The 25,974-nt window shown below is 44.8% G+C and overlaps 1 protein-coding gene across 2 annotated transcripts in view; it reads left to right on the top strand.

The window, feature by feature from the left end:
* The window catches only part of DIAPH3 (diaphanous related formin 3), a 147,989-nt gene extending 122,601 nt beyond the window's left edge, over positions 1-25,388 (top strand). For both annotated transcript variants that reach the window (XM_077344123.1, XM_077344124.1), the window contains one exon: positions 21,588-25,388. In XM_077344123.1, the coding sequence (XP_077200238.1) occupies positions 21,588-21,838 (251 nt within the window). In that variant the 3' untranslated portion in view covers positions 21,839-25,388. The remainder of the gene's footprint in view (positions 1-21,587) is intronic.
* The last annotated feature ends 586 nt before the right edge of the window (positions 25,389-25,974 follow it).

Genomic DNA, 25,974 nt, shown 5'->3' with positions numbered 1-25,974 from the left:
AGGAAGCGCGCCTACCCACCCTGGCAGGGGCGCAACTTGTCATCGCGTCCCAGGCCAGGAATTTGGGTGTGACCATTGACGCCTCCCTGACTTTGGAGACGCAGGTCAAGAGAGTAGCTGGCCAGGCGTTTTCCCGTCTTCGCCAGGCTTGACTATTAGCGCCCTACCTGTCTCCCGAACACTTGGCCACAGTGATCCATGCAACGATCACCTCCAAAATAGATTTCTGTAACTCGCTTACCATCATGTAAAAAAATGATGGTACTATTACTTGAAGCCAGCCCTTTTCATCCAGTAGGGGTAGGAGATCCCTCTTGAATGTTAAATGTTGGGGTACTTTTCAATTTAATGACTGAAGGGAAGCACACAATTTGGATTTTCTGCTTCAGGCACCAACATTTCTTGGCTTGTTTCAGGATAACTGCAGTGAATTAGTTTTGGTCTTGCTTTTTAAGAAGTGGGTGTATAATATCCTTGGGAGTTCCTCCCTTTAAGGGAATTCCCCCTCCTAAAGGTACTAGGGATGATATTACGTTTAGCGTTTGCTCTTTAAGACTGTACAACGTTGGTTGCATTATTTTCCAGTCTTTGCCGCAATCAATGTGGAGTGCTTTCAGTTAAAGTCAATGTAAATTCAGCAGGCTTCACCTGTTTACATTAAACCCCGGTGTGTGTGTGTGTGTGTGGGGGGGGGGGGAGGATGGGGAAGTTTGTCAAATTCAATTTAGTATTACAGAGATTATTGCAGCACAACTCTTTATCTGCATCTGTAGTAGTGTATAAAGGCACTTGGAACACTGCATCAATTTTCACAGCCATTTACTAGATTAGAAAGCAATTGTAAGCAAACTAAAACCCACATTAACTCCTGTCAGCAGCCTGTGCTCTCCCCCCCCCCCTTATGGATTGGTTTGAAATAATGGTGAGGTCTGAAGTGATTACATCAGCAGCACAGGCGGATTATAAATATGAATGAACCGGTTGCAAGCCTACATGGCAGACAGCTGGGCTCCCCACCCGCTTTCATGTCTTAAGGAAAGGAAACGTGAAGAAGTTGCGTCAGGAAGGAATACATCGCCGTCTCCAAGAAATAATTCCTGACATTTTAAGACCCTAATTACGTCCAATGGCAGGGTTCTTTAAACACACACACACACACACACACACACAAGACACCTGAGTGCAATTTCCTATTCTAGCAGGAGTAATAGTAAATATGGAATTCTATATACAATCGACCAAATACGTAAATACTTCTTGAAGCTGAGCATGGCTCTAGAGCAGGGGTAGTCAAACTGCGGCCCTCCAGATGTCCATGGACTACAATTCCCATGAGCCCCTGCCAGCATTCGCTGGCAGGGGCTCATGGGAATTGTAGTCCATGGACATCTGGAGGGCCGCAGTTTGACTGCCCCTGCTCTAGACAAATGACAGGTCGGATGCCTTGGGTTTTTATTTATTTATTTTTTGCAACTGTTATTTCTTCATGTCGCTGTAAAAGCAATTAGAATCCTTGAGAAGGACAGTTTATCTGAGTAGAAAGAAGACAATTAGCCTAAAGGCAATTAAAACAGAATTGACTTTTAATCACAGATGGAAAAATCACCTGTATATAGTGTTCAAAGCCCCTTATATAATTTAAAATAAGGTTTACTTTTTTTTTTGAAAAGAAAACTTGTGCCTCTCCTGTTTGGCTGAAGAACAGAATGAGAGATTTAAGGAAAAAAAGATACACACATACAAATTACTAAAGAAAGTAGTGGTGCCTATCTTTTTAATTGCTTGCCTATGCTAGAACAGTAATTTTCTTTCAGATAAGGGGCATTTTTATTCAGCTAATTTCATTTTTGTTAAAAAGCTCTGACCTTCACTAAAGTTTTATCTAACAAGCAAAGTCTGACTTCCTAGAGTTTGTAGAATTGCAGATGGTGCCGCTTATTAGAAGCAACTGCAGTATTCCAATAAATAAATAATAAACTTTGTTTTTGTAGCCTACCCTTCCTGGGTGGATATGGGCAAGTAATTATCTGAAAATCCAAATTGCTGTCCTTCAGTTTATCCATCAGAACATCATGGGGAACCTTATCAAAAGCTTTACTAAAATCCAAGTAAACGATATCAACCGAATTTCCACGATCCAGCAAACCTGTTACTTGGTCAAAAAAAGGAAAACAGGTTGGTCTGACAGGATCTGTTGGAGACAAATCCATGCTGACTTCCTTGGATCACCAAATTGTCTTCCAGATGTTTGCAATCTGCTCCCTTTAATATCTGCTCCATTATCTTCCCCACAACAGAGGTCAGACTCATTGGTCTTTAGTTTCCCGGGTCATCCTTCCTCCCTTTTTTGAAGATCGTAATAACATTTGCTCTCTTCCAGTCCTCTGGGACATCTCCAGTCCTTAAAGAGGTCCCGAAGATGATGGACAAGGGTTCTGCAAGTTCTCCGGAAAGTTCTTTGAGCACTCTCGGGTGGATTTCATCCGGTCCAGGGGATTTGAAATCATCCAGTGCTTTCTCTGCATCCTTCGTTAGAGTTTGTCCATCTGCACTCAACAGTGGGCCTATTGCCTCCTTTACTTTACGTTTGCTCCTCACATAACTGAAAAAGCTTTTCTTGTTACAATGGGCTTCCCTGGCCAATCGTAGCTCACTCTCAGCTTTGGCCTTTCTGATGAATGACCTACAGTGCCTAGTAACCTGTAGGTACTCTTCTTTAGAGCTCTGTCCTTCCCTCCATTTCCTGAACATTTTCCTTTTCTTTCTTAGTTCCTCTTGAAGTTCTTTGTTCATCCAAATAGGCTTCTTAGAGCTCCTGCAGTGTTTTCGTCTTTGTGGGATAGTCATGGATTGAGCATGCAATAGCTCTTGTTTGAGTAGTGCCCACCCATCATATGCTCCTTTCCCTTCCAGCATTTTCGTTCATGGTATGACACTCATCATGAGTTTATTAAAGTTTGCCCCACGAAAATCCAACATCCGCGTCTGGCTACAAGCTTCCTTGCCCCCCCCCCCCAATCTCAAAAGGAATTCTATGAGGACATGGTCAATTCTCCCTAGGGTCCCCACCTCCTTCACCCCATCCACCAACTCTTGCCTGTTGGTCAGTATTAAGTCCAGTATGGCTGAACCTCTTGTGGGTTCATCTACCATTTGATAAATGAAATTGTCAGCCAGGCAGGTCAGAAAGTTGCATGACTGAGGACGCTTCGCAGAATTTGTTTCCCAGCACACATCTGGGAAATTGAAGTCACCCATGATGACAAGGTCCTGCCGCTTGGATATTTTCCCAAGCTGCTCACAAAGTGAAGCATCCACATCCTCTCGTTGGTAAGGCGGTCGGTAGCAGACACCAACCACCACACTGTTTGTTTTCCCCTCACTTATTTTCACCCAGATGCTTACCTATGTAGATATATTCTTCTTCACTAGAATTTCCTGACAGGTAAACCCTTTCCTCACATACAGTGCAACTCCTCCACCTCTTCGATCTATTCTGTTTTTTCTGAACAGTTCATATCCATCCACTATTACATTCCAGTCATGAGAATCATTCCACCAAGTTTCTGTGATGCCTACTAGATCATACCTTTCCATCAGCATGAGAAGCTCCAGCTCTTCCTTCTTACTGCCCATGCTTTGGGCATTAGTATAAAGACATCTGAATCCTTTTACTTTTGGTTCCCTATGAGCTGGCCTTGCCAGTTGGGCTGCCCCCGATCGTTCTCCTTCCATACACTCCCTATGTTGATCGTCTCCTTCCCCTTGTGGCTTTAGTTTAAAGCTCTCCTGATGAATCTCCCCAGGTTCCTGCCAAACACATTCTTCCCCAACTTCGACAACATGGACAAGAGAGAGAGAGAGAGAGAGAGGGTTTTTCCCCTCATCAGTTAGAACTATTAAGAACTTACAGTATTCAACAGCTATATCGTTACGCTTTTTTAATTATTTATTTTAAATATATTTATTAGTCACCATTCTTGCTTAGATAGATACAGTTCATAATATTAAATATGTTAAAAACATGAAATCCAATATCTAAAATCCAAATTCAGGGCTGCTAGAAAACTTAACCACATGAAGTCTTGAATAAAACTGTCTCCTGGATCGCACCTTCCGGGGTAGGTTGTTCTGATTGTGGAGCTGCCATTGAGAAGGCCCTCTTGTGCACCCATGCAATGGGTGATCGAGGGGACAGTCACAAGCGTCTCTCCCCGGGATTTTAATTCCCAGACAAGAACATATGGAAGAATATGGTTCTTCAGCTACTCCAGTTCCAAGTCATGTAGGGCTTTAACTTTGACTGCATCTCTTCCTTGAACCATCTCTCATTTCACCTTTGGAATGAGAAAGGTAAATTAAACGTGCATTGGTTATCTAAGGAAAAGGTCATATCAGGGAGCAAAATCCAACAGTGTAAAAATGACATTATGGAAAGTATGGTCCTTCTTTCTATACATATAGAAGATGGCAGCATAGAAGACTGCATGCAAGATAAATCCAACAACTAATTCATAGCCCCCCTTAAGGTTATCCTTTTAAAGGATTGTTTGGAATCGTAAGGATTTTTTTTCTTAGTCCCAGTTTAAAAGGTTTTGCACTCAGGAACAGCCTTGAACTGCTTGAAAGGGGTGGGGTGGGGTGGGGGGTTCAAATACAACATGCATGCATAAAGCCTTTGTGTGCACCTAAAGAGGCTTTTAGAATTGCAAGTCTGACACGTTGAATTTTTAAAAAACACATATGTGAAATGAGACTGTGGCTAATGGTTCATGGTGAGCAAGATTTTTGTTCCCAGAACATGATCATATTAACTGTTGAAAAGAGGAGGCTGTAATTTGCTGGAAAATTAGAGAATGGTTAAGATACTTTTATTACCTCCTGGGAGAGAAGGCAGCATGGGATAAGAGCCTAGTCAACTCTTAGAAGCTAAGCAGGGTTGGTACTCTGAAGGGAGACTACCAAGGAAAACTCTGCTGAGGAATGTAATGGGAAACTACCTCTGCTTAATCACTGATCTGGAACCCTGTGGGGTGGCGATGGGTTGGCTCCCACTTGATGGCATTTTACACACATCAGTTACTGCTTTTTTATGGTGCTTACTAGATATTAAACCCGCTTTAACCAAAATACAGTGGGAGCTAGCGGGGTGGGTGGATGGAGGGGCAGAAGAGAGAGAAAGAAAAGAAAGGGAGGGAGGGAGGGAGAGAAAGAGCCAGATAGGAGAGAGAGAAATTGAGGAAGGAAGGAGGAAGGGAGGGAGGAGCAAGGGAATGCTGGGAGGAAGGAAGGCAGGACGGGAGGTAGGTAGATGCAGTGAAAGGTGCCGGGCCAGGGATGAGAGGAGGGGGGAAGGTTCCATTGGGGGGAGGGGCCAGTAACGATGGGTGGGAAAGAGTGGTGGGTAGGTTCCGGAAAGCGGCAGCGAGGGGGGCTGGGGGGCTGGGAAGAGCGCGGGGGGTGAAGGCGGGGCAGGCCTGTGGCGTTAGAGGTGAGCAGGGATGGGGGGTCTGAGAAAACTGAGGGGGGTGGAGAAGGCGGGGCAGGCAAGCACTGGCGGTGGCAAGGGGCGATGGGGGGCTTTGAAGATCACGGTGGGTGGAGAAGGCTGGGTGGGCCAGCGGCAACGGAGGTGAGGGAGGATGGGGTGTTTGCAGATTGCGCGGGGTGGAGAAGGCGGGGTGGGAAAGCGGCAGCGTAGGTGAGTGAGCATGGGGGAGTGGCCGTGAAGAGTGCGCGGGGGCGAAGGCAGGGCGGGAAAGCGGCGGTGGAGGGTGGGAGCAAAGCGGCAGTGGCAAAGTGTGGTGGGGAGGTGTGTGGGGGGTAAGTAGGTTTGGGGTGGAAGGCGAAGGATCTGGTACGCGGGCTGCAGCCGGCCCCCTGCTCCTTGTGCTGCATGGCAGGATAGGGTGGACCGCTGCCTAACTGCCTTCTCAGCGGCCAGACGCGAAATGGCGGCTGGCAGCCAAAGGGAGGCGGGTTGACCAGCGGAGGGCCCAATCGGCTGGTGCTTTGCGCCAGCTGATTGGACCCTCCGCTGGTCAGTCCGGGGGCAAGGGGCCAATCGTCCCCCCCCCAATCCTGGACTGGGCTCTCCCACATAGCTCTTAGCCTTCTTATTGCCCATGCAAGGGGACCCAATTTAAATGTTTGCTTTAACATCCGAAACAGAAAAGAGTAACAAAGGGTTAAATTTAGATATACAGAAGAAGGGACTGGTTGTCACCTTGTCTAATATCCTGTTTCCCACAGTGACCATACAGATGCTCTGGAAACCCACAAGCAGGGGACAGTACAGGCCAAAGCTGCCTCCTATTCCCCCCCCCCCCCATATTCAGAAGCCTCTGAACTACCTACCTTCATACCTGCCTACCCACATACATCCATAAGACCTTTACTAGCATTATAGAGAAAGAAGTCAAGCTTGACAAGACATGTAACATAGTTTCAGAATGTAACGGTTCTGTTTAATCAACATGGCTTGATAGACAATGGATCTACGCTTTAAATTTGGCCAATCACCTTTTAAACCGTATATGGGCCAAACAAAGAGATCTCACCTGTGGACACTTCTGTCATTTAAAGGATTTTAAAATGCTTTGAGGGTGGGGTGTACAACCTGGGGGATTGAGGTGCCCCAGATGCTTTTTCATACAGACATATTGAATTAGACCTTTGGTCTCGTAAGGTCAGCATGGTTTACTCAGAATGAATGGAAGTAGCTTAGAAGTATTTCCCATCAGCTACTGCCTGATCCTTGATCTGATGGTGTCAGAGACTGAACTGGAGCCTTCTTCGTGCCAAGACGATGTTCTACGGCTGAGCCACATTTCCTCCAAAACGGCCATCCCCCTATCCATTTCAGCACTTTACATCCCTTGACAATGGTATCACCACCCCGGGCTTCGACCCATTGTTCTTATATGCTGCATTCTCTCCCCAAAGGAGTCTCAAAGTGGCTTACATTGGTCGACTGAAGATGGCGCCATAAAAAGCTGGACTTCTGTTCAGCTCTTAAGCCATGCCGAGGGTTAGGAGCTTCTGCACCTGGCTGACCTGAGCAGATACGCAAATCTGCTCGCCGGTCGCCCCAGGAACCGGGAACGGCATCCTGAGGGTCCTACAGATCCGTGGGGAGGTAGGGGGACCGAACTCCCCGGATTAATAGCGGCGTGTGCTCAAGGTCACGATGGCGCCCTTGTCGCAAACAACTTTACAAGCTTGAAACGACCAGCTGACCTCACATTCTTCCCAGACCATCTTTTACCAGATTGACAGGAGCGTTGACAGAAGCTGAAGTTTACAACAGTAAGGATTGAAAGCTTTCTGGCTTTTCTCTTTCTTCTCCCACAAGCTCTTCCCTCCCCCCCCCCCTCAACCAATTCACAAGTGAATTCCCTCTTTCGTCGAGTGAGAGACTCCCAGCTAATTATACCCACTAACCAAACAAAGAGAGAGCTTTGAAGATTTGTTGGTGAAAGTTCAGTGGGGGAATTTGACTTGATACGGAGATCGACAAACTGATAATTTGGGATTGCTCGTGCTCCCGCCAGACCTCACGAGACTTTCTGTTTATAGTTTGTGACTGCCTAGAACTATGGAAGAATTAACTAAGGCACAGCTTTTCCATGCGAAGGAAACTCAAAGATACTGAAAGCAGTCAATAAGCTGGAAAAGGAAATCCGTGGGACTAAGGGGGAGCTTTTGGACGGAGCCCATGGTCCGGAGAGACCAGCTGATGACGTAGCTCAGCTAACAATAAATCAAATGAAACTTCAATGTCTGGAAGTTAATCAACTGGAGGGAGAGAGAGCCAGAGATGTAAAAACCCAAAGTACCTTTGAAGAACCTGGGAAAACAGATTCAAGGAAGGAAAGCACCGAAAACCTGGAAGTCTATTCAGAGCAGGAAATGATTTGGATCAGCAAAATAAAAAGAGTCTATTCAAAAGCGACAGTAACCAGGAAGCTATCAGGAGATATTCCTGTGCGACCAGAGGAAGAGATCCAGATTGATAAAGTATTCAGAACCTACTCAAAGGCGACCGCAAGCAAGAATCAAGTAAGAGATTTCTTTGGCCCTGACAGAAGGACAATCAGAAACACTCTACTATGGAAAAAAACACAATTTCATTTTCTGCGACCACCTGAAGGATGGGTTGGAGTACTCTCCTGGCTTCCTGTGGGAAAGACAGCAGCAGTAACTTTTAGGACAGGACTAATATATGAAGGGAACTGACTTTATATCATCTAAGACAATAATAGAATATATCCTTATAACAGATTATACTCTCATATGTATCAACAACTACTTTGCTAAGAAAGATGATAATAACTCCTAGATCAGGATTAATATGCGATGGGAATCGAATATGTATGTCAATATGTATGCTAAAAGAGGATGACAAACCATACTTCATAGGCATTAACAAGACGGCAGTAGTAACTCGTGGGTCAGGGCCAATTTATGAAGGAGACTGACCTAATATCATTTAAGATAATAACAGAATGTATTCTTATAACAGATCATACTCTCATGTGTATTAACAATCACTTGGCTAAGAAAAATGGTAAAAACTTCTAGATTAGGAATAATATGTGATGGGAACTGAATATGTATGTTAAAAGAGATGGCAAACCAAAAAAAAAAAAAAAGCGGCTTACATTCACCTTCCCTTTCCTCTCCCCACAACAGACACCCTGTGAGGTGGGTGAGGCTGAGAGAGTCCTGATATCACTGCAGAACAGTTTTATCAGTGCTGTGGCGAGCCCAAGGTCACCCAGCCGGCTGCATGTGGGGGAGCGCGGAATCAAACGCGGCTCACCAGATTAGAAGTCCGTACTCCTAACCACTATACCCAGAAGAACCTATCCTAGGCTATAACAAACAGTTATATAATATACAATAAATGCATATATTGTATTTCCTCTCCTTTTCTTTAATAATAATCAAAGAAAAAAAAACGAACTCTAGATTTGTACAATTTTCAATGTAGCATTTTCTTCAGTGGTTGTTTCCTCCTATTTCTATTTTAAGTACATACAGTGATCAAATTCCATTGTTCTACTATCTTTCCATCTAATATGTAATGAGTATCAAATCTTTCGATCATCTATATAGCCTATTATTTTATAAAATAAGTATCTCAGCCTTTGGCTCAAAGGTATGGGGAGGTTTAGCCTAGGATAGGTTCTTCTTTTTTGTGCTGCTTTATTCCACTCGAACCATCTTCTTTTCGTGGCATATTTTCACAGCATGCAGAAAAAGTTCTGATTCTCCATACTATGACTAATTCTGTAAACTTCTATGATTACCCCTCCCCCCATCTCTCTTTTTCAAAATAATGTCTCGTTTAGCCTTTCTTCATTGGGAATGTTCTCCAACCCCTGGTTGTCTTTTTCTTCAGTTTGGTGTAGTGGTTAGGAGTGCAGACAACATTGGTGTAGTGGTTAGGAGTGCGGCATGCCGGGTTCGATTCTGCACTCCCCCACATGGGTGACCTTGGGCTTGCCACGGCACTGATAAAACTGTTCTGACGGAGCAGTGATATCAGGGCTCTTTCAGCCTCACCCACCTCACAGGGTGTCTGTTGTGGGGAGAGGAAAGGGAAGGCGAATGTAAGTCGCTTTGAGACTCCTTCAGGTTGAGAAAAGCAGCATATAAGAACCAACTCCTCCTCCTCCTCCTTCTTCTTCTTCAATAGTTTGTAGTGGAACAACCAGAATAGTATGCCAAATGCAGATACAATGCAGATTTCTACAAGGCATCCTGATACTTTCATTTTATTTTCAATTCCTTTTGCCATTGAATTTTTGACAGTTTCATTTCCTTTTTAGTCGCTGCCATGGAACTTAATTTGCCACTTCATTGCCCACTGACCCAAATGTGAAGATAACATCTTGGAGCTCTCCTTAGTTCCTCTTAGTGTTATCATTCTAATTATCTTTAAACTTGGCCATCGCTCCAAGGAACTCAGGACATCTTTGACATGGTGATCTTTACCTTCCCCCCCCCCCTCTCATATTTATGCTATCTGGTTGGCAGGCTGAAAAACTAGCAAGTGACTAGTTCAAAATCACTTAGCTGATTAGCTTCATTTCAGAGGGAGGACTTGAACCCAAATGTTGAGCAGGGCAGAGGGAGGTTTCTGAGGAAACCACTTCTGCTCGTTGTGCATTGTACCTGCAGCAGATCTTATACATTTGTCCTTAGCAGCACTTGAGCGTGTTGTGTGTGGTACCCAAAATAGTCGGCGCAGTTTTAAGTGAAATATCTCACATCTGTTTCTTTTTTGTACAATGCGTGTTTAGTATACCCAGGGGGACCCTGCAATTGTAGGATTGCCCAGCAGACAAGCAACAGATGTTCGAAGATAGTTTGCCATTGCTTGCCTTCGTGTCATGCTCCTAGTTTTCCTTGGAGGTCTCCCATCCAAATACTAACCTAGGCCAGCCCTGTTTAGCTTCTGAGGTCTGATGAACTTGACAGAAATGTCCTTCTAAAGCTGCACCTTCTTAAGGGTCCTGTTTCCAGTAGAATGAAAACGATTAAAGGGATCTTGCTAAATTGGAGTTGAGGGGTTGGTAACAGAAGATTTGAGTAAAAACTTCATTGCGCTTCAGCTCTGGGAAAGAAATGGAAGCAGAAGCCATTTGGAAAGCAGGTGTGTTGCCAAAGAAAAACAGCTTAAATTCTCTTAAGTTCTTTAAAATCCACTTTCTTATATTGCATGAGACCTCAAGGAACTGAAAGAGCCGGCATCAACTTTATTAACTAGAAAACATTTTGAGTAAAACTCAAGTGGGGAAACAGTGAGGTCCGAAAGGGAGACCACTCCTTTTTGAATGAGAGTGTCAGGTGCTGGGCCCAGCCCTGGGAACTTAATTATTGACCCCTTGAGCTCCATTGCACAAGGGGGCCAAGTCATGAAACTTTAAACAGTAACCATTTTCAACGATATCGAACACCCAAGCGTCAGGTGTGATGGAGCGCCACACAGCGCTAAACCAGGAGAGCCTGTCTCCCAAAACAAGGTTGTTCCCTTGTTCAGCGAACAGTCGGAAAGGTTGTCTAGAGCGAGAGGCGTCCTTCTGTGTCCGTGAGGATGGATTACGGGTTGGTTTAGTATTTTGCTTTCACCTAGGATGATGGTTTTGTGCAGAGTTGTGCCTTTGCGGAGGACAGACTGAGGGAGGCCTTGTAGGTATGGCGGCCGAAGGAAGGCCGGTAGGGCCTGCAGGAGGGTGGGGATTTCTGAGGGAATCGAGGCTTGAAGGATTGGGGTTGTGGATTGGATGCCCCGAAGGACTTTGCTTTGCTTTTGGACCCATGAAGTCCCTTCCAACTGTATTATTCTATGACAGGGGTAGTCAAACTGCGGCCCTCCAGATGTCCATGGACTACAATTCCCAGAATTGTAGTCCATGGACATCTGGGGGGCCGCAGTTTGACTACCCCTGTTCTATGATTTTAGTCTATGATTCTATGAGTGGCGGGTCTAATAATGACTGTAATTTCAAAATAGTGTTGAATGTGTAAGCGATGTTTTGAGAGGTCTGCGGCAACTGGTCACGTGTACCGCTAACACGACTGTGGTTTATTGCCTGCATTCATAACTGAAGGGAATGCTAAATTCTAGTTAGAGGCTAGTGAAAACAAAGATGTTCTTCTTTTTTTTTTGTGCCATCCAAGTTCACAGACCCCCTGTTAAGAACCCCTATTCTAGATTGAACAATGTGCCTATTTTCTGATACAAAACTGAAGTGCGTAGCGTTTACAATTGAGTTAATGTGAGCGTGTCGCTGTGTGGTCTGTGTCTTTTCTTTTTCTCCGAAGGCACATTGCTAATTGGCTGTATTGTCCCCTTCGTTCCATGTAGGACATGGTGGTGGAAATTATACCTTTTGCATCTTCTATCACTCAATGTGTATTATTAAATCCTTTCAGTTGCTACAACTATCTTATGCTGACCTTCCTTGAAAGATCAACTGCCTAGAGGAGGGAGCCATCAAAAGCGTACATTGAGTTTTTTTGAGGTGAAATTAATATTGCAGCATCATAAAAGAACATATTTAATTAATTGAGATTAAACCTGTCATCCCACAGAGAGCAAAGAAGAAAATTAATGGCCCTAAAGCCATTACAGGTAGGGGTGGGGAGGGGCTACTATTGTGATCATACCAGGTGCTTTCACATTGGTCCACATCATAAGATTTTAGGGTGTTATAAACTACAATTATTCTGCTCTTGTCATTTTGAGACTGGGTTGCTAAAATAGCACTATGTAACTCATAGATATAGGTGCTTTTATACGAAAAGGCCTTTAGTCATATTTAGAAGTTGCACTGGAAGATTAATTGCAGATTCAGCAGAGTCTTGTGTTCATTTACATCAATCGTGACTTTTTCTTCACTAGTTTTCATATTGTGTTATCCTTTGAATTTCCCTCAGTAAACCAAGGGTCTAAATTGGCTCAACAGAAAGCAAGGAGGTCTCAGAGCAATTATGAGAATCAAATATAGTTGAGTTACCAGGAAATGACGGCGGCCTTTGGACCCAAGTGATCTACAGACAGCATAGATTTCGACATCAGAGTTCATGGTCAGTTGTAATTGTGGTGGTGGTGGTGCTGATGGGGAGTCCTGTCAAGTGGCAGCCGATGCCTGGTGACCCAATACAGTTTTCAGGGCAAGAGGAAAACAGGCGGTTGGCTGTTGCCTGGCTCTGCATGGTGACCCTGGACTTCCATGATGGTCTCCTATCCAAAGGACTAACAGGACTGGTTCTGCTTAACTTTTGAGATCTGACAAGATTGGGCTAGTCTTGGGCATTCAAGTCAGAGTAAGTGGCTTGCCATTGCCTGCCTCAGTATAGTGACCCTGGACTTCCCTGGTGGCCTCCCATTCAAGTACTAATCAGGGCCAAGCCTGCTTAGATTCTGAGATCTGATGAGATCGGGCTAGCCTGGCCCATCCCGGTCAGGACAGTTGTCATGAATGTCATTTTGAGGACTTGGGAGATGCCTGTACATGCCAGGTGCCAGATTCAGTAAGGCTGAACCCTGATGAGCAAGATTTCAATGTTAGGAATTCACTACCGTTCCAAAACTTGTCATCTTACATTGTGTGGATCTTAACATGAAAGCTGATCGATCATCTGGATACCACAACAAGAATGTAGGTGGTCTAAAGCAGCGGTAGTCAACCTGTGGTCCTCCAGATGTTCATGGACTACAATTCCCATGAGCCCCTGCCAGCAAACGTTCATGGGAATTGTCGTCCATGGACATCTGGAGGACCACAGGTTGACTAAACCCTGGTTTAAACAATCATCTTTCTTAAGATCAAAATGTGGGAAACACAAGTAAATAGTAATGTGCAAATCATCAGAAGTACCTGTTTCTCTCTATGACCCATTATGCACGTAGAGGAAGGTCCGCCTCAGAGCTGGAATGACAGTGGCGTAGATCGCCAATAATGCACACCCCCGGCAGAGGCCGAGCGCGGGTTTGACGCAGGCTGCCGAAAAACCCATGTTAGGGAAACCCGGAAGAAAGCGAAGCCTGCCGCCAGGCCAGGGCGCAACCAGACGCAGCGCCGGAGAGAGAGCATGCATAATCGGGGAGGGCGGCTGCCACCGCGGCTGCCCTGCGCTCCATCCTGCAGTCTCTGGCCCCTCAACTGCTGTGGGCCGCTGTGCCCTCCCTTGCCCTCTGCGTCAGCTGGCTCGCCCCCCTTCCGTTTCCAGTGGCCTGGACGCACCGAGCAAACCCGCCCTACGCATCATCTGCGCATGCGTGCACCCTCGGCAGCCCGGCTGTGAGGCGCTTCCGGCAGGGGCCGGAAAGCCCCGCACTATGCTCCCATCCCGTTTGCTCTGCGTTGCCATCTCTTCGGCCATTGCCCCTGGCTGCTTGGGCGTTGCCGCCATGCTGTTTGTACACGGCTTGCCGTGCAGCTTCCTCCTCCGCATCTTCCTTCAGACCCCCACCCGCTGTAGTGGCGGCCGTGCATAATAGGTCTTTGTCTGCTTGGGGGGAAGCGATCACTTTCATCTCCCTCCTGATGCACATGCCTAGGGAAGAGCTCACCTCACAGATTGCATTCAGCACTCTCTTTTTGACATGAGTAATTATATCCGTCAGGGGGGAAAGGTAATGTGAATCAGCTCTGAGTTATGCAGTGAACCTGGCTTTCAAGCACAATTTCCAGCAATCAAAATTGAAGAGGCAGAAAAAAAAATAAAAAAAACATTAAAAGATATTTTTGAATGAGACACAGGGAGCAAGAGGGGCTCTCAGTGGCTGACACCAACTTGACAATGTAGGAAATGTCACTGTTGCAACTCAACACTAAAAATTAGATTCTCAAATAAAAATACCTTTCCCAGACCCAAACAGAGGATGCATCCTTGATCTCGCATGTTTTATCAGTCAGTCGGTCGGTCTCCTTTTATTGGCATAAAATATGTATAAAACATACAGAAATAGGGCTTTTAAATAACAAGTAATCTCCATGTTTCTAAAGCCATTGGTATATCTACTTTTTGAACTCTGGTGCTGGAGAAGACCCTTGCGAGTCCCTTGGACTGCAAGGCGAACAAACCGGCCAGTCCTAGATGAGATCAGCCCTGCCTGCTCTTTAGAAGGCCAGATCCTGAAGATGAAACTCAAATACTTTGGCCACCTCATGAGAAGGAAGGACTCCCTGGAGAAGAGCCTAATGCTGGGAGCGATCGAGGGCAAAAGAAGAAGGGGACAACAGAGAATGAGGTGGCTGGATGGAGTCACTGAAGCAGTAGGTGCAAACTTAAATGGACTCCAGGGAATGGTAGAGGACAGGAAGGCCTGGAGGATCATTGTCCATGGGGTCGCGATGGGTCGGACACGACTTCGCACCTAACAACAACAACATATTTACTTGGCCTAAAGATTATTTCAATTTATGGGGCAGCAAATCCAAGTTTGCTACTGAGACCACATGTGACACAAGGCTAGGACTTCTGATTTAAAGGCCTGTTATTTTCCTCAAGCACAAAGCATATCCTAGGATTCTTCCATTCTTCTCTACTGGAAACCTTTCTGTAGCTTAGGAGATGGACTTCATGTTTTCCACTTAAGATTCATTTGGTCCTACTATTTTTATTAATGCTAACAAAAGCGGAAAGCAAATGATGTGCATTTTTTCATGTCCTCTGAGGTAGTGGTCCCCAACCCCCGGTCCGGGGACCGGTGCCGGTCCGTGGATCAGTCGGTACCGGGCCGCAGCTCCTCCTTGTCCTCCCTGGCTGCTCCCTCAGGGGCTGCTCTGCCACTCTGCCACTGGCTCACCTTTGGTGCTTTCCAGTGGCTGCCATGGCTGGGGCTCCCCCTTGGCGGGCGCTGCACAGCTACTGCTGGCAGCGCCCCCCAGCGGGCAACGGGAAGTCAGGGGCACCAGCAGGAAAGCAAGTGGAGCAGGGGCTCAGGCACCGGCAGCGACGTCCCTCGGCAAAAGACTACCCCTCCCCCGGGCCTCAGTAAAATTGTCAAGCATTGACCGGTCCCCAGTGATAAAAAGGTTGGGGACCACTACTCTGAGGGTCTCAGAAGAGTGTGTTTCAGCTGTGTAGGGTAAGTTTGAGTGAGAGTAATGGAAGACAAGAGCCTCTTGTGGCGCAGAGTGGTAATGCAGCAGTCATGCAGTCTGAAAGCTCTGCCCATGAGGCTGGGAGTTCGATCCCAGCAGCCGGCTCAAGGTTGACTCAGCCTTCCATCCTTCCAAGGTTGGTAAAATGAGTACCCAGCTTGCTTGCTGGGGGGTAAACGGTCATGACTGGGGAAGGCACTGGCAAACCACCCTGTATTGAGTCTGCCATGAAAACGCTGGAGGGCGTCACCCCAAGGGTCAGACATGACCCGGTGCTTGCACAGGGGATACCTTTACCTTTAATGGAAGACAACCTCATCCTACTCAAGAGAAATGGGGCCAGTGTGCATGCTGGCATGGTGTCGTTGCGAAGAGCGGCAGACTCTAATCTGGAGAACTGGGGTTTACTCCCTACTCCTGCATGAAGCCTGCTGGGTGACCCTGGGCTAGTCAGGCTTCTCCTTAACACACTCACCTCCACCGACCTCACAAAGTACCAGTTAAAACAGCACGCATCTCTTTCAGCTTTTGAGGGGTCTGGCAGAAATATAACTGAGTCAGAGCTGCTAAGCAAAATACTCCATTTGCCTCCAACTGGGAAACAACATGAGAGCATCAATCTGAGGTCCGCATTAGACTGTACCAGGCAGATGGCTTTGTAGTCCAATGAATCTGTGGTTCTTGAAATAATTTCTTTTTCAATGTTCTGTGAGCAGAGTCGAAGATACGGCGCTTTCCCAGAGCCAAAAGGGGCCTGATCCTTCGCACCATCAGTGTTATCCATACAGTAGCAAGCCTCTCTTTAAATTCAGAGGGAGTTCGGAAAGAACCAGACCTTTACACTCCGTTGGCCATTTAGTGAAGCTTGGGGGGCACTACTGTCTTCCAAACAGTCACTCGAGCCTGTCTGTAGTTATTGAAATGTTCTTGTTAGAAACCAGAATCCGCTGAAAACAAACAGAAAACCCTAAATGCCTTTTGAGTCATTAGCTGACTTTCCGAGACACCTTGCACAGATAGGCATGGCAGTTGAAATCAGTGCACCATAACACATTTTAAAGCTTGAGTCCAGTGGCTCGTGGACAACCAACAAAGTTTGATTCTGGGCATAAGCTTTTGTGTGCATGGGCACACGAAAGCTGGTTGGTCTTCAACTCAAACCGCTGAACTCCAACTGTGTTCTGTTGCTTCAGACCAACAGGTATCCATCGGAATCTAAATTTGAAAGTTATAAGCCGAGATGAAGTTTCAAAAACGATTCTCATGGGTCAGATCCTCTCAGTCCTCTTCTGTGGGATGGTTTGAATGACACACCAGCCATAGCTCCAGGCTTGGATCCTGGGACATCATTCCCCTTGTGTGTCTCTGCGGCCCTTGCAGAGGCTGTTTTCCACTGCAGCCCTGGAGGGTTTTTCAAGAAGCCTCCTCCCAAGCAGGCCTGCAAGCAGCCAAGGAAGCAAGCACCGCAGCAGAATACAGCCACCCCAGGGACCACGCGAGAGGAACACGGTGACAGGACCCGAGCCACTGAGTTTGTTTCCTCGTGCACTCTGTGTGCCAGCAGCCTTTCCTATCTGATTTGGGACAGTTGTTTGCTGACTTCTTTTATATCATGCCTTTCCCCCACTATGAGGGCTGAAAGAGGCTAACATCACTCTCCTGTTCTCCATTTTATCCTCACAACATACCCAGATAAGTAGGTTTGCCTGTGGACCGTGACCAGATCACCTATCTAGCTCTCATGGCAGAGTGGGGGATTCAAACCTGGTCTCCCAGATCCTAGGCTGATACTTTAACCCTGGCTTTCTCAACCAGGGCTTTGTGAAATCATGGGGTTTCTTGATGGTATAACGTGTGGTAAGATCATCCATGGTCATGTTGACCTCCCCCCGCCCAAATGGCCAGAGATATGCCTGGAAGGGGTAGGAAGGGGTCCCCGGTGGGCATCTACCCAGCTATGCTTCCCAACCGTATTCTGCATGCTTGCACCAGTTTGGGGGTTTCTCGAAGCCCGAAGAATATTTCAGGGATTTCTCAACAAAAAAACAAGTTGAGTAAGGCTGCTCCAGGACTGCGGTCCCACTTCCTGCCCCCCTCCATACTGACTTGGTGATGTAATACCATTAACAGTATTGCACTCCCATATATGGATCCTATTTGTGCCACATGGGATGATTCTGCATCAGAGGCAGGTTTGGTGCACCTGGTGGGCCAAGAAGCCAAGCAGGATCCTCACAATCTGCCATTTGCATGAGGTCACTGTATCACCCCAACTGGCCTTGCATATTTGCAAAAACGGTTATATTTAGTTTTAATCGTTGAAAGAGCAGGACATACTACTATGGACTACTCCATTCATAGCTTAATGAAGTCTAAAGCTTGCAGGCGACTCACAGGTCCCATTGAATAAAGCTTTGAAATTGGGCTCCTCAAGAAATTACAAGCCCTCTCTGCAGTCTCAGAATCTCTTCTGTACTCATTGGGGTTTTCTTCTGTCTTCCTTAAGGGCATTTCTATCTCCCTTGTGTCAGCTGCTGTAGGGAGCAGTCCTCCTCATGCAATATAAGGACTCATTACTCTCATCTTCTCAAGAGTGTAATATCAGAATACCCATGATGGATTCTATCCCCTTTTTGGTTTCTTAAAAAACTGCACCGCTGGAGCAGACAAACAGGTCTCCGTTCCGTCATAGGGTTCAAGCCATTCTGTGAACATCGAAGCCTTCCTGTGTAGCGAGAGGGTTATATATTTGGGTACTGCTGTCAGGCTGCTGGTATAGTTGGGTTAAAATGCCCTTGTGTCAAAAATCTGCTTAGTAATTCTTCATGCCAGAGAGAGACAGAGAGCGAGAAAACACTTGTCTGGGGAAAGGCTGCAGTTGTTAGCTTTAGGAAGACTAAATTTACCTCTAATACAGCTGTCCTGTTTCAGAGCAACATGACTCTTCAGAAATGTCATTCATTGTGAGTTGCATGCATTGGCTTTCGTACGTAAATTCAGACTGGGCATGTTATCTGGTTTGGTTAGGTTTTTATTCCTCCCTTCCTGCAGAAAGTGCAGGGCCGCCCCTCGCCACCCTGTGCGTCTAATTGAGATTATTCGGTCACCGTGCTATTTCCTCATACAATAAATGCAGTTAAGTGAAAATTGTTTCCCTGTTACTAGGAAAAAACCTTTTTTTTTTTTTTGCAACAATTGTCCCTCTGATGTCGGAGAAGAGAGAAGGGGGTATTTATTTTCTTCCCAGCAGCCAAAAGGTGATAATGCTTCTAAAATGCGTTGAGATTGCCCAGGAAACTGTATAAAAAACTCATCCATCATTGTGAGCCCCTGGTCAGGAAATGACAGTGCAGTAAATATCTTCAGCAGCAGCCTTTTAATGTACAAGCTGTTTTCGGTAGGGATTTTCAGCACTCACATAAAACACACTGTCATGAGTGACTGCCTGGGCTCCAAAGTCATTACTATTGGGATGATGGAACATCTTTCAGTGAATAACCAAAAAACTCTAAATGTCATGTCAAGTTTGCTGAAGCCATTTTCAAGCCCTGTTCAAGGTTACATGAATATTGAATATGCCTTTTTAAAAAAAGTTTGAGCTCATTTGAGCGATCGCTCAAAGCCGGGATGATGGAAGAGTTATTTTTGATTTTTTAAAATTGAATTGAATTGCTTGAGACTCTTCATTTTTAATTGAATCTGTTTATTTGGTGGGTAAATAGCAGATGGTTTCTGTTGCTCCTTCCCCAGCTGAAATCCTGGAAAGGACAGTAAGCCGTTTCTTAGAACAGGCATTCTCAACCAGGGTTCTGTGAGACCCTGGGGTTTCTTGACAGCCCTGGTAGGGTTTCCTGAATGGATGAGACTTAATTAATTTTCTATATATATATATACATTTTAAAAAATTGATAAACATTTCATGGATAATATGACCATATATGGTCATGTTGACCCACCCACCTCTCCCAAAATGGCCAATGATGGGCATGGGAATGTACATAGTTATCCTTATCAACAATATTCGGCACTATCATGCCACTTAGAATCCTAGAATCAGAGTGGGAAGGGACCTCCTGGGTCATCTAGTCCAACCCCCTGCACTATGCAGGACACTCACATCCCAATTGCTAATCTACTGTAACCTGCCACCACTTTGCCTTCACAGAATCAGTCTCTCTATCACATGGCTATCTAGCCTGTTTAAAAATTTCCAAAAGTGGAGAACCCACCACCTCCCGAGGAAGCCTGTTCCACTGAGAAACTGCTCTGACTGTCAGGAACTCCTTCCGGATGTTTAGATGGAATTTATTTTGAATTAATTTCATCCCATTGGTTCTTGTCCGTCCCTCTGGGGCAAGAGAGAACAATCCATATGGCACCCTTTTAAATACTTGAAAAACTCACTTCTTGAGTTTCTTAAAGCCTGAAAAATGCTTCAGATATTTCTCAATATCTGTGGTCATAGCATTACCCATTGAAACCAATATTGAATTTAGACCTCCAGCAGGAAGTGCCTTTACCATTATTTTAATTGCTAAGTAGCCCCAACAGCCTAAAATACGGTTACAGGTCTTGTTAGATAATTATATAGCAATACTTGTTCTTATTTCAAAGAGCTCAAACACGGAAGGAACAAAAATAGCAGCACAGTCTCACCCAATATACATCATTTTGAATTGGACCTTCCCTCCAGATGAAGTGAATTGGAAAAACCCATTTAATTGGTGTTGGTGAACTAATTTGTGTTTTCACATGTTGAAAAGGGCTTAAATGTGCTTGGATTTCAGAAGGCAAAGGTACCACACCGTTCTTTAAAGTACCAGTTGCTTGAATCCACCCTAAGATTTCTTCCTGTCTAAAGCTACTTAGTAAGATATATTCTATGCTACCAAAATATCCAGTTTCACGTAGTAACTACCAGAATTATAGAGTCAATTCAAGACCAGGATCCAGAATGTGTGTGTATGGTGTATGTGTGTGTGTGTGTGTGTGTGTATGTGTGTATATATATATATATATATATATATATATATATATATATATATATATATATATATATATATATATATATATATATATATATATATATATATATATATATATATATATATATATATATATATATATATATATATATATATATAGACCCATCCTATGAGGTAAGTCTTGATTGATAAACAGTGACCAATTGTGAAAATCCAGGTTTTGATCCTTGCATTGCCATGAATGACCCTGAATGATATTGGCCAAGCCCTGCAGGGTTCCCTTTGCCAAAATGGCTGCCATTTCAATTGATGCTGGTTTACAGTACTTTGAGGTGAAACCTATTTGAAAAGGCTTTTTATGTTCTTCTGGCCCACCTGTTGAACATAGGAATACCCTACGTTATCCTTATCAAGGGTGTTTATTTTGGGGGGAGGGGGTCACCAACTAGCCACAAATTGTGTGCTGTGAATGTGGGACCAACTTTTCTCTCTTTCATGAGTGAGCAAATTCAAATCTTTCCCCCGTTCTGATTTCAATCAAACAGATCTTTATTAGTCACAGACTGCCATTCTCCTGTGGCTGAAACTGTCACATGAAGAAAAAGAAATCAGTGTTCACTGTTGCCTTTTCCCTTCATTCCATTCTGTAGGATGAGTGTTGCTAGATGTCGTGGGGGTTCAGCCGCTGGCAGGAAATGCTGGCTTTAGGACTCTGCAGCTGCAGCTTTTAGAAATGTGAGCCAAGGACTATGCAGCTAGTTCCATGTACCAAGAAGCCTTTGTTTCTTGTATCGCTGTTTGCTTTTTCAAGTTTTTAATGCGGCATTTCAATCTCTCGTTCCTCTTCATTTTTAAGCCTCAATAAACACACAATCTTCCTCTCCATTCTTTTCTTTGACGTGCAGAATTCTGCTGTTGGATCAGGGGCCTGGCTCAGAAGACAGTGCTAACAACTTGTCTATTTTCCTCCATACAGAACATCAGGTAGAAAAGTTACATTCACACCACAATATGAACGCTCCGGTGGCAAGGAATCGATTGGCCAAGGAGCATAACCATGAGACGGAAGCCAGTTCACCTTCAGAAAAGAGGAAGGCCATTGGGAAGAAGGAAAGCAGTCATGGCGGAAGCAGCAGAGAGAAGGAAGTGGAGCGTTCTGGATGTTCTTCCAGACGAGAAGCACTTCCTGAAGTGGAAGCTCTGCTTGCCCGGTTGCGAGCACTGTAAATGATTTCACCAGGAAAATGCTCCAATAATTCTTTCAAGCACTTGGGAAAAGGAGCAATGTGGGTCAGGTCCCCCCAGTCCATGGCTCTTCAACATGCAGGTGGAATGGTTGTCTGTGTCAAAAATCTCTGCCCATGGAAAGCAAGCATCCCGGCAGAAAGATAGGTCGGAAGAGCCTTTCTTGATATGCTAGATAGATATAGATATCTGGGGAGTTTTCAAATACCTGTTCTCCACCTGGATTCTGAGATGAGACCATCTTTTAAAGACTTTACCAGGTGCTTCCTTTGAATGCTTGAATCACCCAACATGAATAAGACATTATTTTCTGTTACATATTTAGACTGTACGGGCCCTTTCATGAGGCACACGCGTTGTATATTTGGTATTATACTTTCAGCAAAGCACAAATTCATCATGTCGTGTGCCCAACTATAAAATTGTTCCTTGTGTAACTGTAATGTGGCTGGGCTACTGGATGGGAGGCAATTCAACCATGATCTAAATGAAAAGAGATACATTTTGTTGGTTCTCAGAACTGAAGGAGCCAGCATGATTCCTTCACTATGTGCTGTACTTTATAAAGCAATTTTATGCCTTTCCCGGATTTTTGAAATCCGGCACAAAATATGTGTATTTTTATGTATGTTGCTGACAGTTTGAAATTTTAACAAAATGTGCAATACAATGCAGTACTTTAATGAATGTCTTTTATAGGTATATTAGAATTGCTTGTCCAATGGACATATCTATACTGAAATTACTCCTATATTACCAAATATATATCTAACGTATAACATCTGCTTAAACTTGTAATATAAAGCAGTTTTGCTGTTGTGTATTCTTAGCACAAACATATACCAAAGCAAGTCAGTTATACTTTGACTGATCTTAAATTATTTGCACATAGAAATTTCACTGAAAAATATTACTTGAATTGACTAACTCACTCAGTGCCTTGAGTCCGGTAAACTTATCATGTGGATTCAAAATTATTTGGCTGTGGATGTATATGTATAGCAATTCATTTATTAGCCACACACTGCTAAGGCTAATCACAGACAGAATATTATGTTGCTTTCAATTTTGTAGGACTGTCGTCTATAAGATTCCACTCGTACCATATTTGCAGATTATTTGGACAAATGGATCCGTAACCTAATTTTTTTTTACCATGGCTCTGGTTACTTCTACAGTTTATGTTGAAAGATTCCATCCATGGAAACGCTAGTTCCCTTCTCCTGCCCATGTTCATGGGAGATGAGACCTCCCCCCCCCGCCCCTCTGAGGAATAGCTTGGGGGAGACATTGGCAGTCAGTTGTTAGAGGGCACAATAAGTGATAATCTCCTTCCCCGTTGGGCGGGTGGAAATTTTTGGCTGGCTGCAAACTTTGTGGTAATGTGCAGGTCCAATTGTTCAAAATGTGCACTACCTTATTGGAGAACAAATAAAAGCAAAATACTGAGAAACATTTTATGTAGTGAATTTCTACTTTCAGGTTCCTCATTGGAATGTTCCTCCAAGGATTCCTTCTGTGAAAGCATATACTAGCATTAAAAAGGTCCATGCCTGCTTGAGCAGTAACAGGCAAATGCAGCTGTCCCTCTGGAATTAATGATTATTGAATTTTAATATGTGCCACTTATAGGTTCAATTTGATGATTTCTCCAGAAGACTGGAAAGATGTCTTTCTAGAAGTATGCACATTCTTTAAGGGTCAAATGTCTTCCTGGCCTTTTTTCTTATGATTTGGAAAAGGAACACGGAAATACTCAGTTATCGGCTGAACATGCTAGAATGAAATCTGCATTCCTGTCTTCCGCCTCCACCTGGCCACACTGTAGTCTCCACTCCCTGCAGAAAGTTCAATGATGCATTTTACAATAGACTCAAAACTTCCTCTTGCCCTGCAAGTGGCATACAGGACAGCTGAGCAGAGGTGAGAAAACCAAGATAAATAGCACTGCGTCAGGTGTTGTTTATTAAGAACCTACCAGAGAAAGAGGAGGAGAGGGCCCTGCTTATGTAACCTAATCAGTTGAAACAATAATGTCAAAAATAATTTCTTTTTTTATTGAAGACTAGCGAGAAAGCCATTGCCAGCAGGAATGCAATGTGTGCAAGGACCCAGGGGACACCGGAAGGTGCAGATCTCTCTCTGTATGTGTCTCTCTCCCTCTCCCTGTTGCTGCATATCGGTGTGCCTCAGCAAGAGGCCTAGCAGGTAATCAGAGCTCGTTCTTAGGAGGGAAGCAGGACTGGTGTGCAGTTTGGAGCAGCTCTCTCTGTCTCTCTCTCAGTTGCAGCAGGGGCGGCTCTCTCTGTGCCTCTCTCTGGCAGCAGGAGCCATAGCAGGTAATTAGGCTCCTTCTTAGGAGGGTCAGCAGCTTGGGACAGCTCTCTCTTCGTCTCTCTCTGAGGGAATGAGGGCTTGTGTTGGATCGGCAGGGCTCTGTGTGTCTCTGTCTCTGGTGCGTCTGAGAGGAACATGGCTAGCATCCAGAGAGGGAGGGTGGGAGCTGTAGGGGCAGGGCCAATCAGGGTGCAGCCAGTGTTGCTGGCTGCACTCTGATTGGCCCTATTCCAACTTGGACAGCCAGTTCCACCCCCCCCCCAGTCTGTTTTACAAATAGAGGACCCATGGATAAGGATGGGAGAGAGTTCACGTCTATGACCGTGTGATCCCACCTTGTGACTCTTACATTTATGGAAATAGCTATAACCCAACCAACAGATATCATCTTTGGCACAGTATTCATCTAACAGCAACCAAGAGTTAAGCATTCAGGCTTGTTGTATTTGGGCAGATCAGGGCCTCAGTCTTTCTGACTTCTGTCCCTTGAAGAAGCACCAACTTGCAGCTGTGCTGTGTTGGAAGATCTGTTCTTCACAGAAGTCTCCGGTATCTTTGCATTCAGATGGAAGGCAGAATTTCTTACCTAAAATATTAAATCGTTTTTATACAAAGGCGTGCTTCTGAGGGGAGAGGGCTTCTCCCTGCAGCTTCAGGCCTCCGATCCTTCTGGGGAAATTGCGCCTTTTCTTCCTTACCAGGAATACCCCAACTCAGGGTTGCACTTATACCTTTCCTATAATCTCATTTGTCCTTAAAAAGCAAGGAGAGAACAGTTTGTGCCAGAGGAAGTCGGTTCGCTACCATTTCTCCTAAGATTGCAGCAGGACTTTCTGATCAATATTGTCAAAGTAAGACGTAACCATTGGGAGAAGCACAGAACCCTTCTATAATGTTTTAATATCTTGCTTTTATGAACTTCAGCTATTGTAATGTTTCCTAGTTCTAACAGCCATATCTAATTGTGTAATTTTTATGGATAATGGAGTACAGAAACAAATTTGTTTTTACCAGCTGCAAAATAACTTTCTTCACTTACTGTCGCCAAGCTAAAAACAATTAACGAACTAGATGTGTGCGTAAGCTATAAATGTGAGAGATATTTTGCTCCCCCAATGGCTTTTTTAATCAACACAATTCTTTTAATTTGGATTTATCCTGTTAAAGTAATTGAATTAAACATTTTCAAACAGTAGCAGGCTTTGTCTTCCTGATCCAGGTTCCCTCTGCTTAAGCCAATGTTTATCGCGCTCTTGGATTAACCCACTGTGTCGCTTTGCTTTCGAAAGCAACTCTGGTGACTTTTGCTTCTCTGTATTTTTATTCTTTTGAAAAAAGAGGTCATCTTTTCACTGGAAATTATACTCTCAGGGGTTTCTTCCATCCCCTTTCTGTTGCTGATGCCTCAATGTGCATTACGAGGTGAACTTGTCGGCCATCTTGATTTCCTGTAGACACAAGTTTTGCGCATTCAGTAAGGGCAGTTTTGAAATGATGCCATCAGCCATACGTTTCAGGCGATATTCCCGAATACCCACATGCCAAGGCCTTTGTGTATGTGTGAACTCATCCTAGTGGAGGACGTTGTGGCTTGCCTCCTGTCCTCCACGCCCAGGGGCAAATTCCCCTCTGCTCCATGCAGGGTGCCACTTTTTGCTTTGGCTGCCAGGAAGATTCAAGCCAAAGCACTTGCACAGGAGTCGCCACCTTGACACATCAAAAAAATTTTTCCTTACTGTGACTCAGTAGCCCATGTTGACCTTTATGTATGTAATACTGGA

Source organism: Paroedura picta, chromosome 6, assembly GCF_049243985.1.
Source record: "Paroedura picta isolate Pp20150507F chromosome 6, Ppicta_v3.0, whole genome shotgun sequence".
Lineage (NCBI taxonomy): Eukaryota > Metazoa > Chordata > Lepidosauria > Squamata > Gekkonidae > Paroedura > Paroedura picta.
Note: the sequence above shows the minus strand (reverse complement) of the source record. Positions and strands in the feature narration are given on the sequence as shown.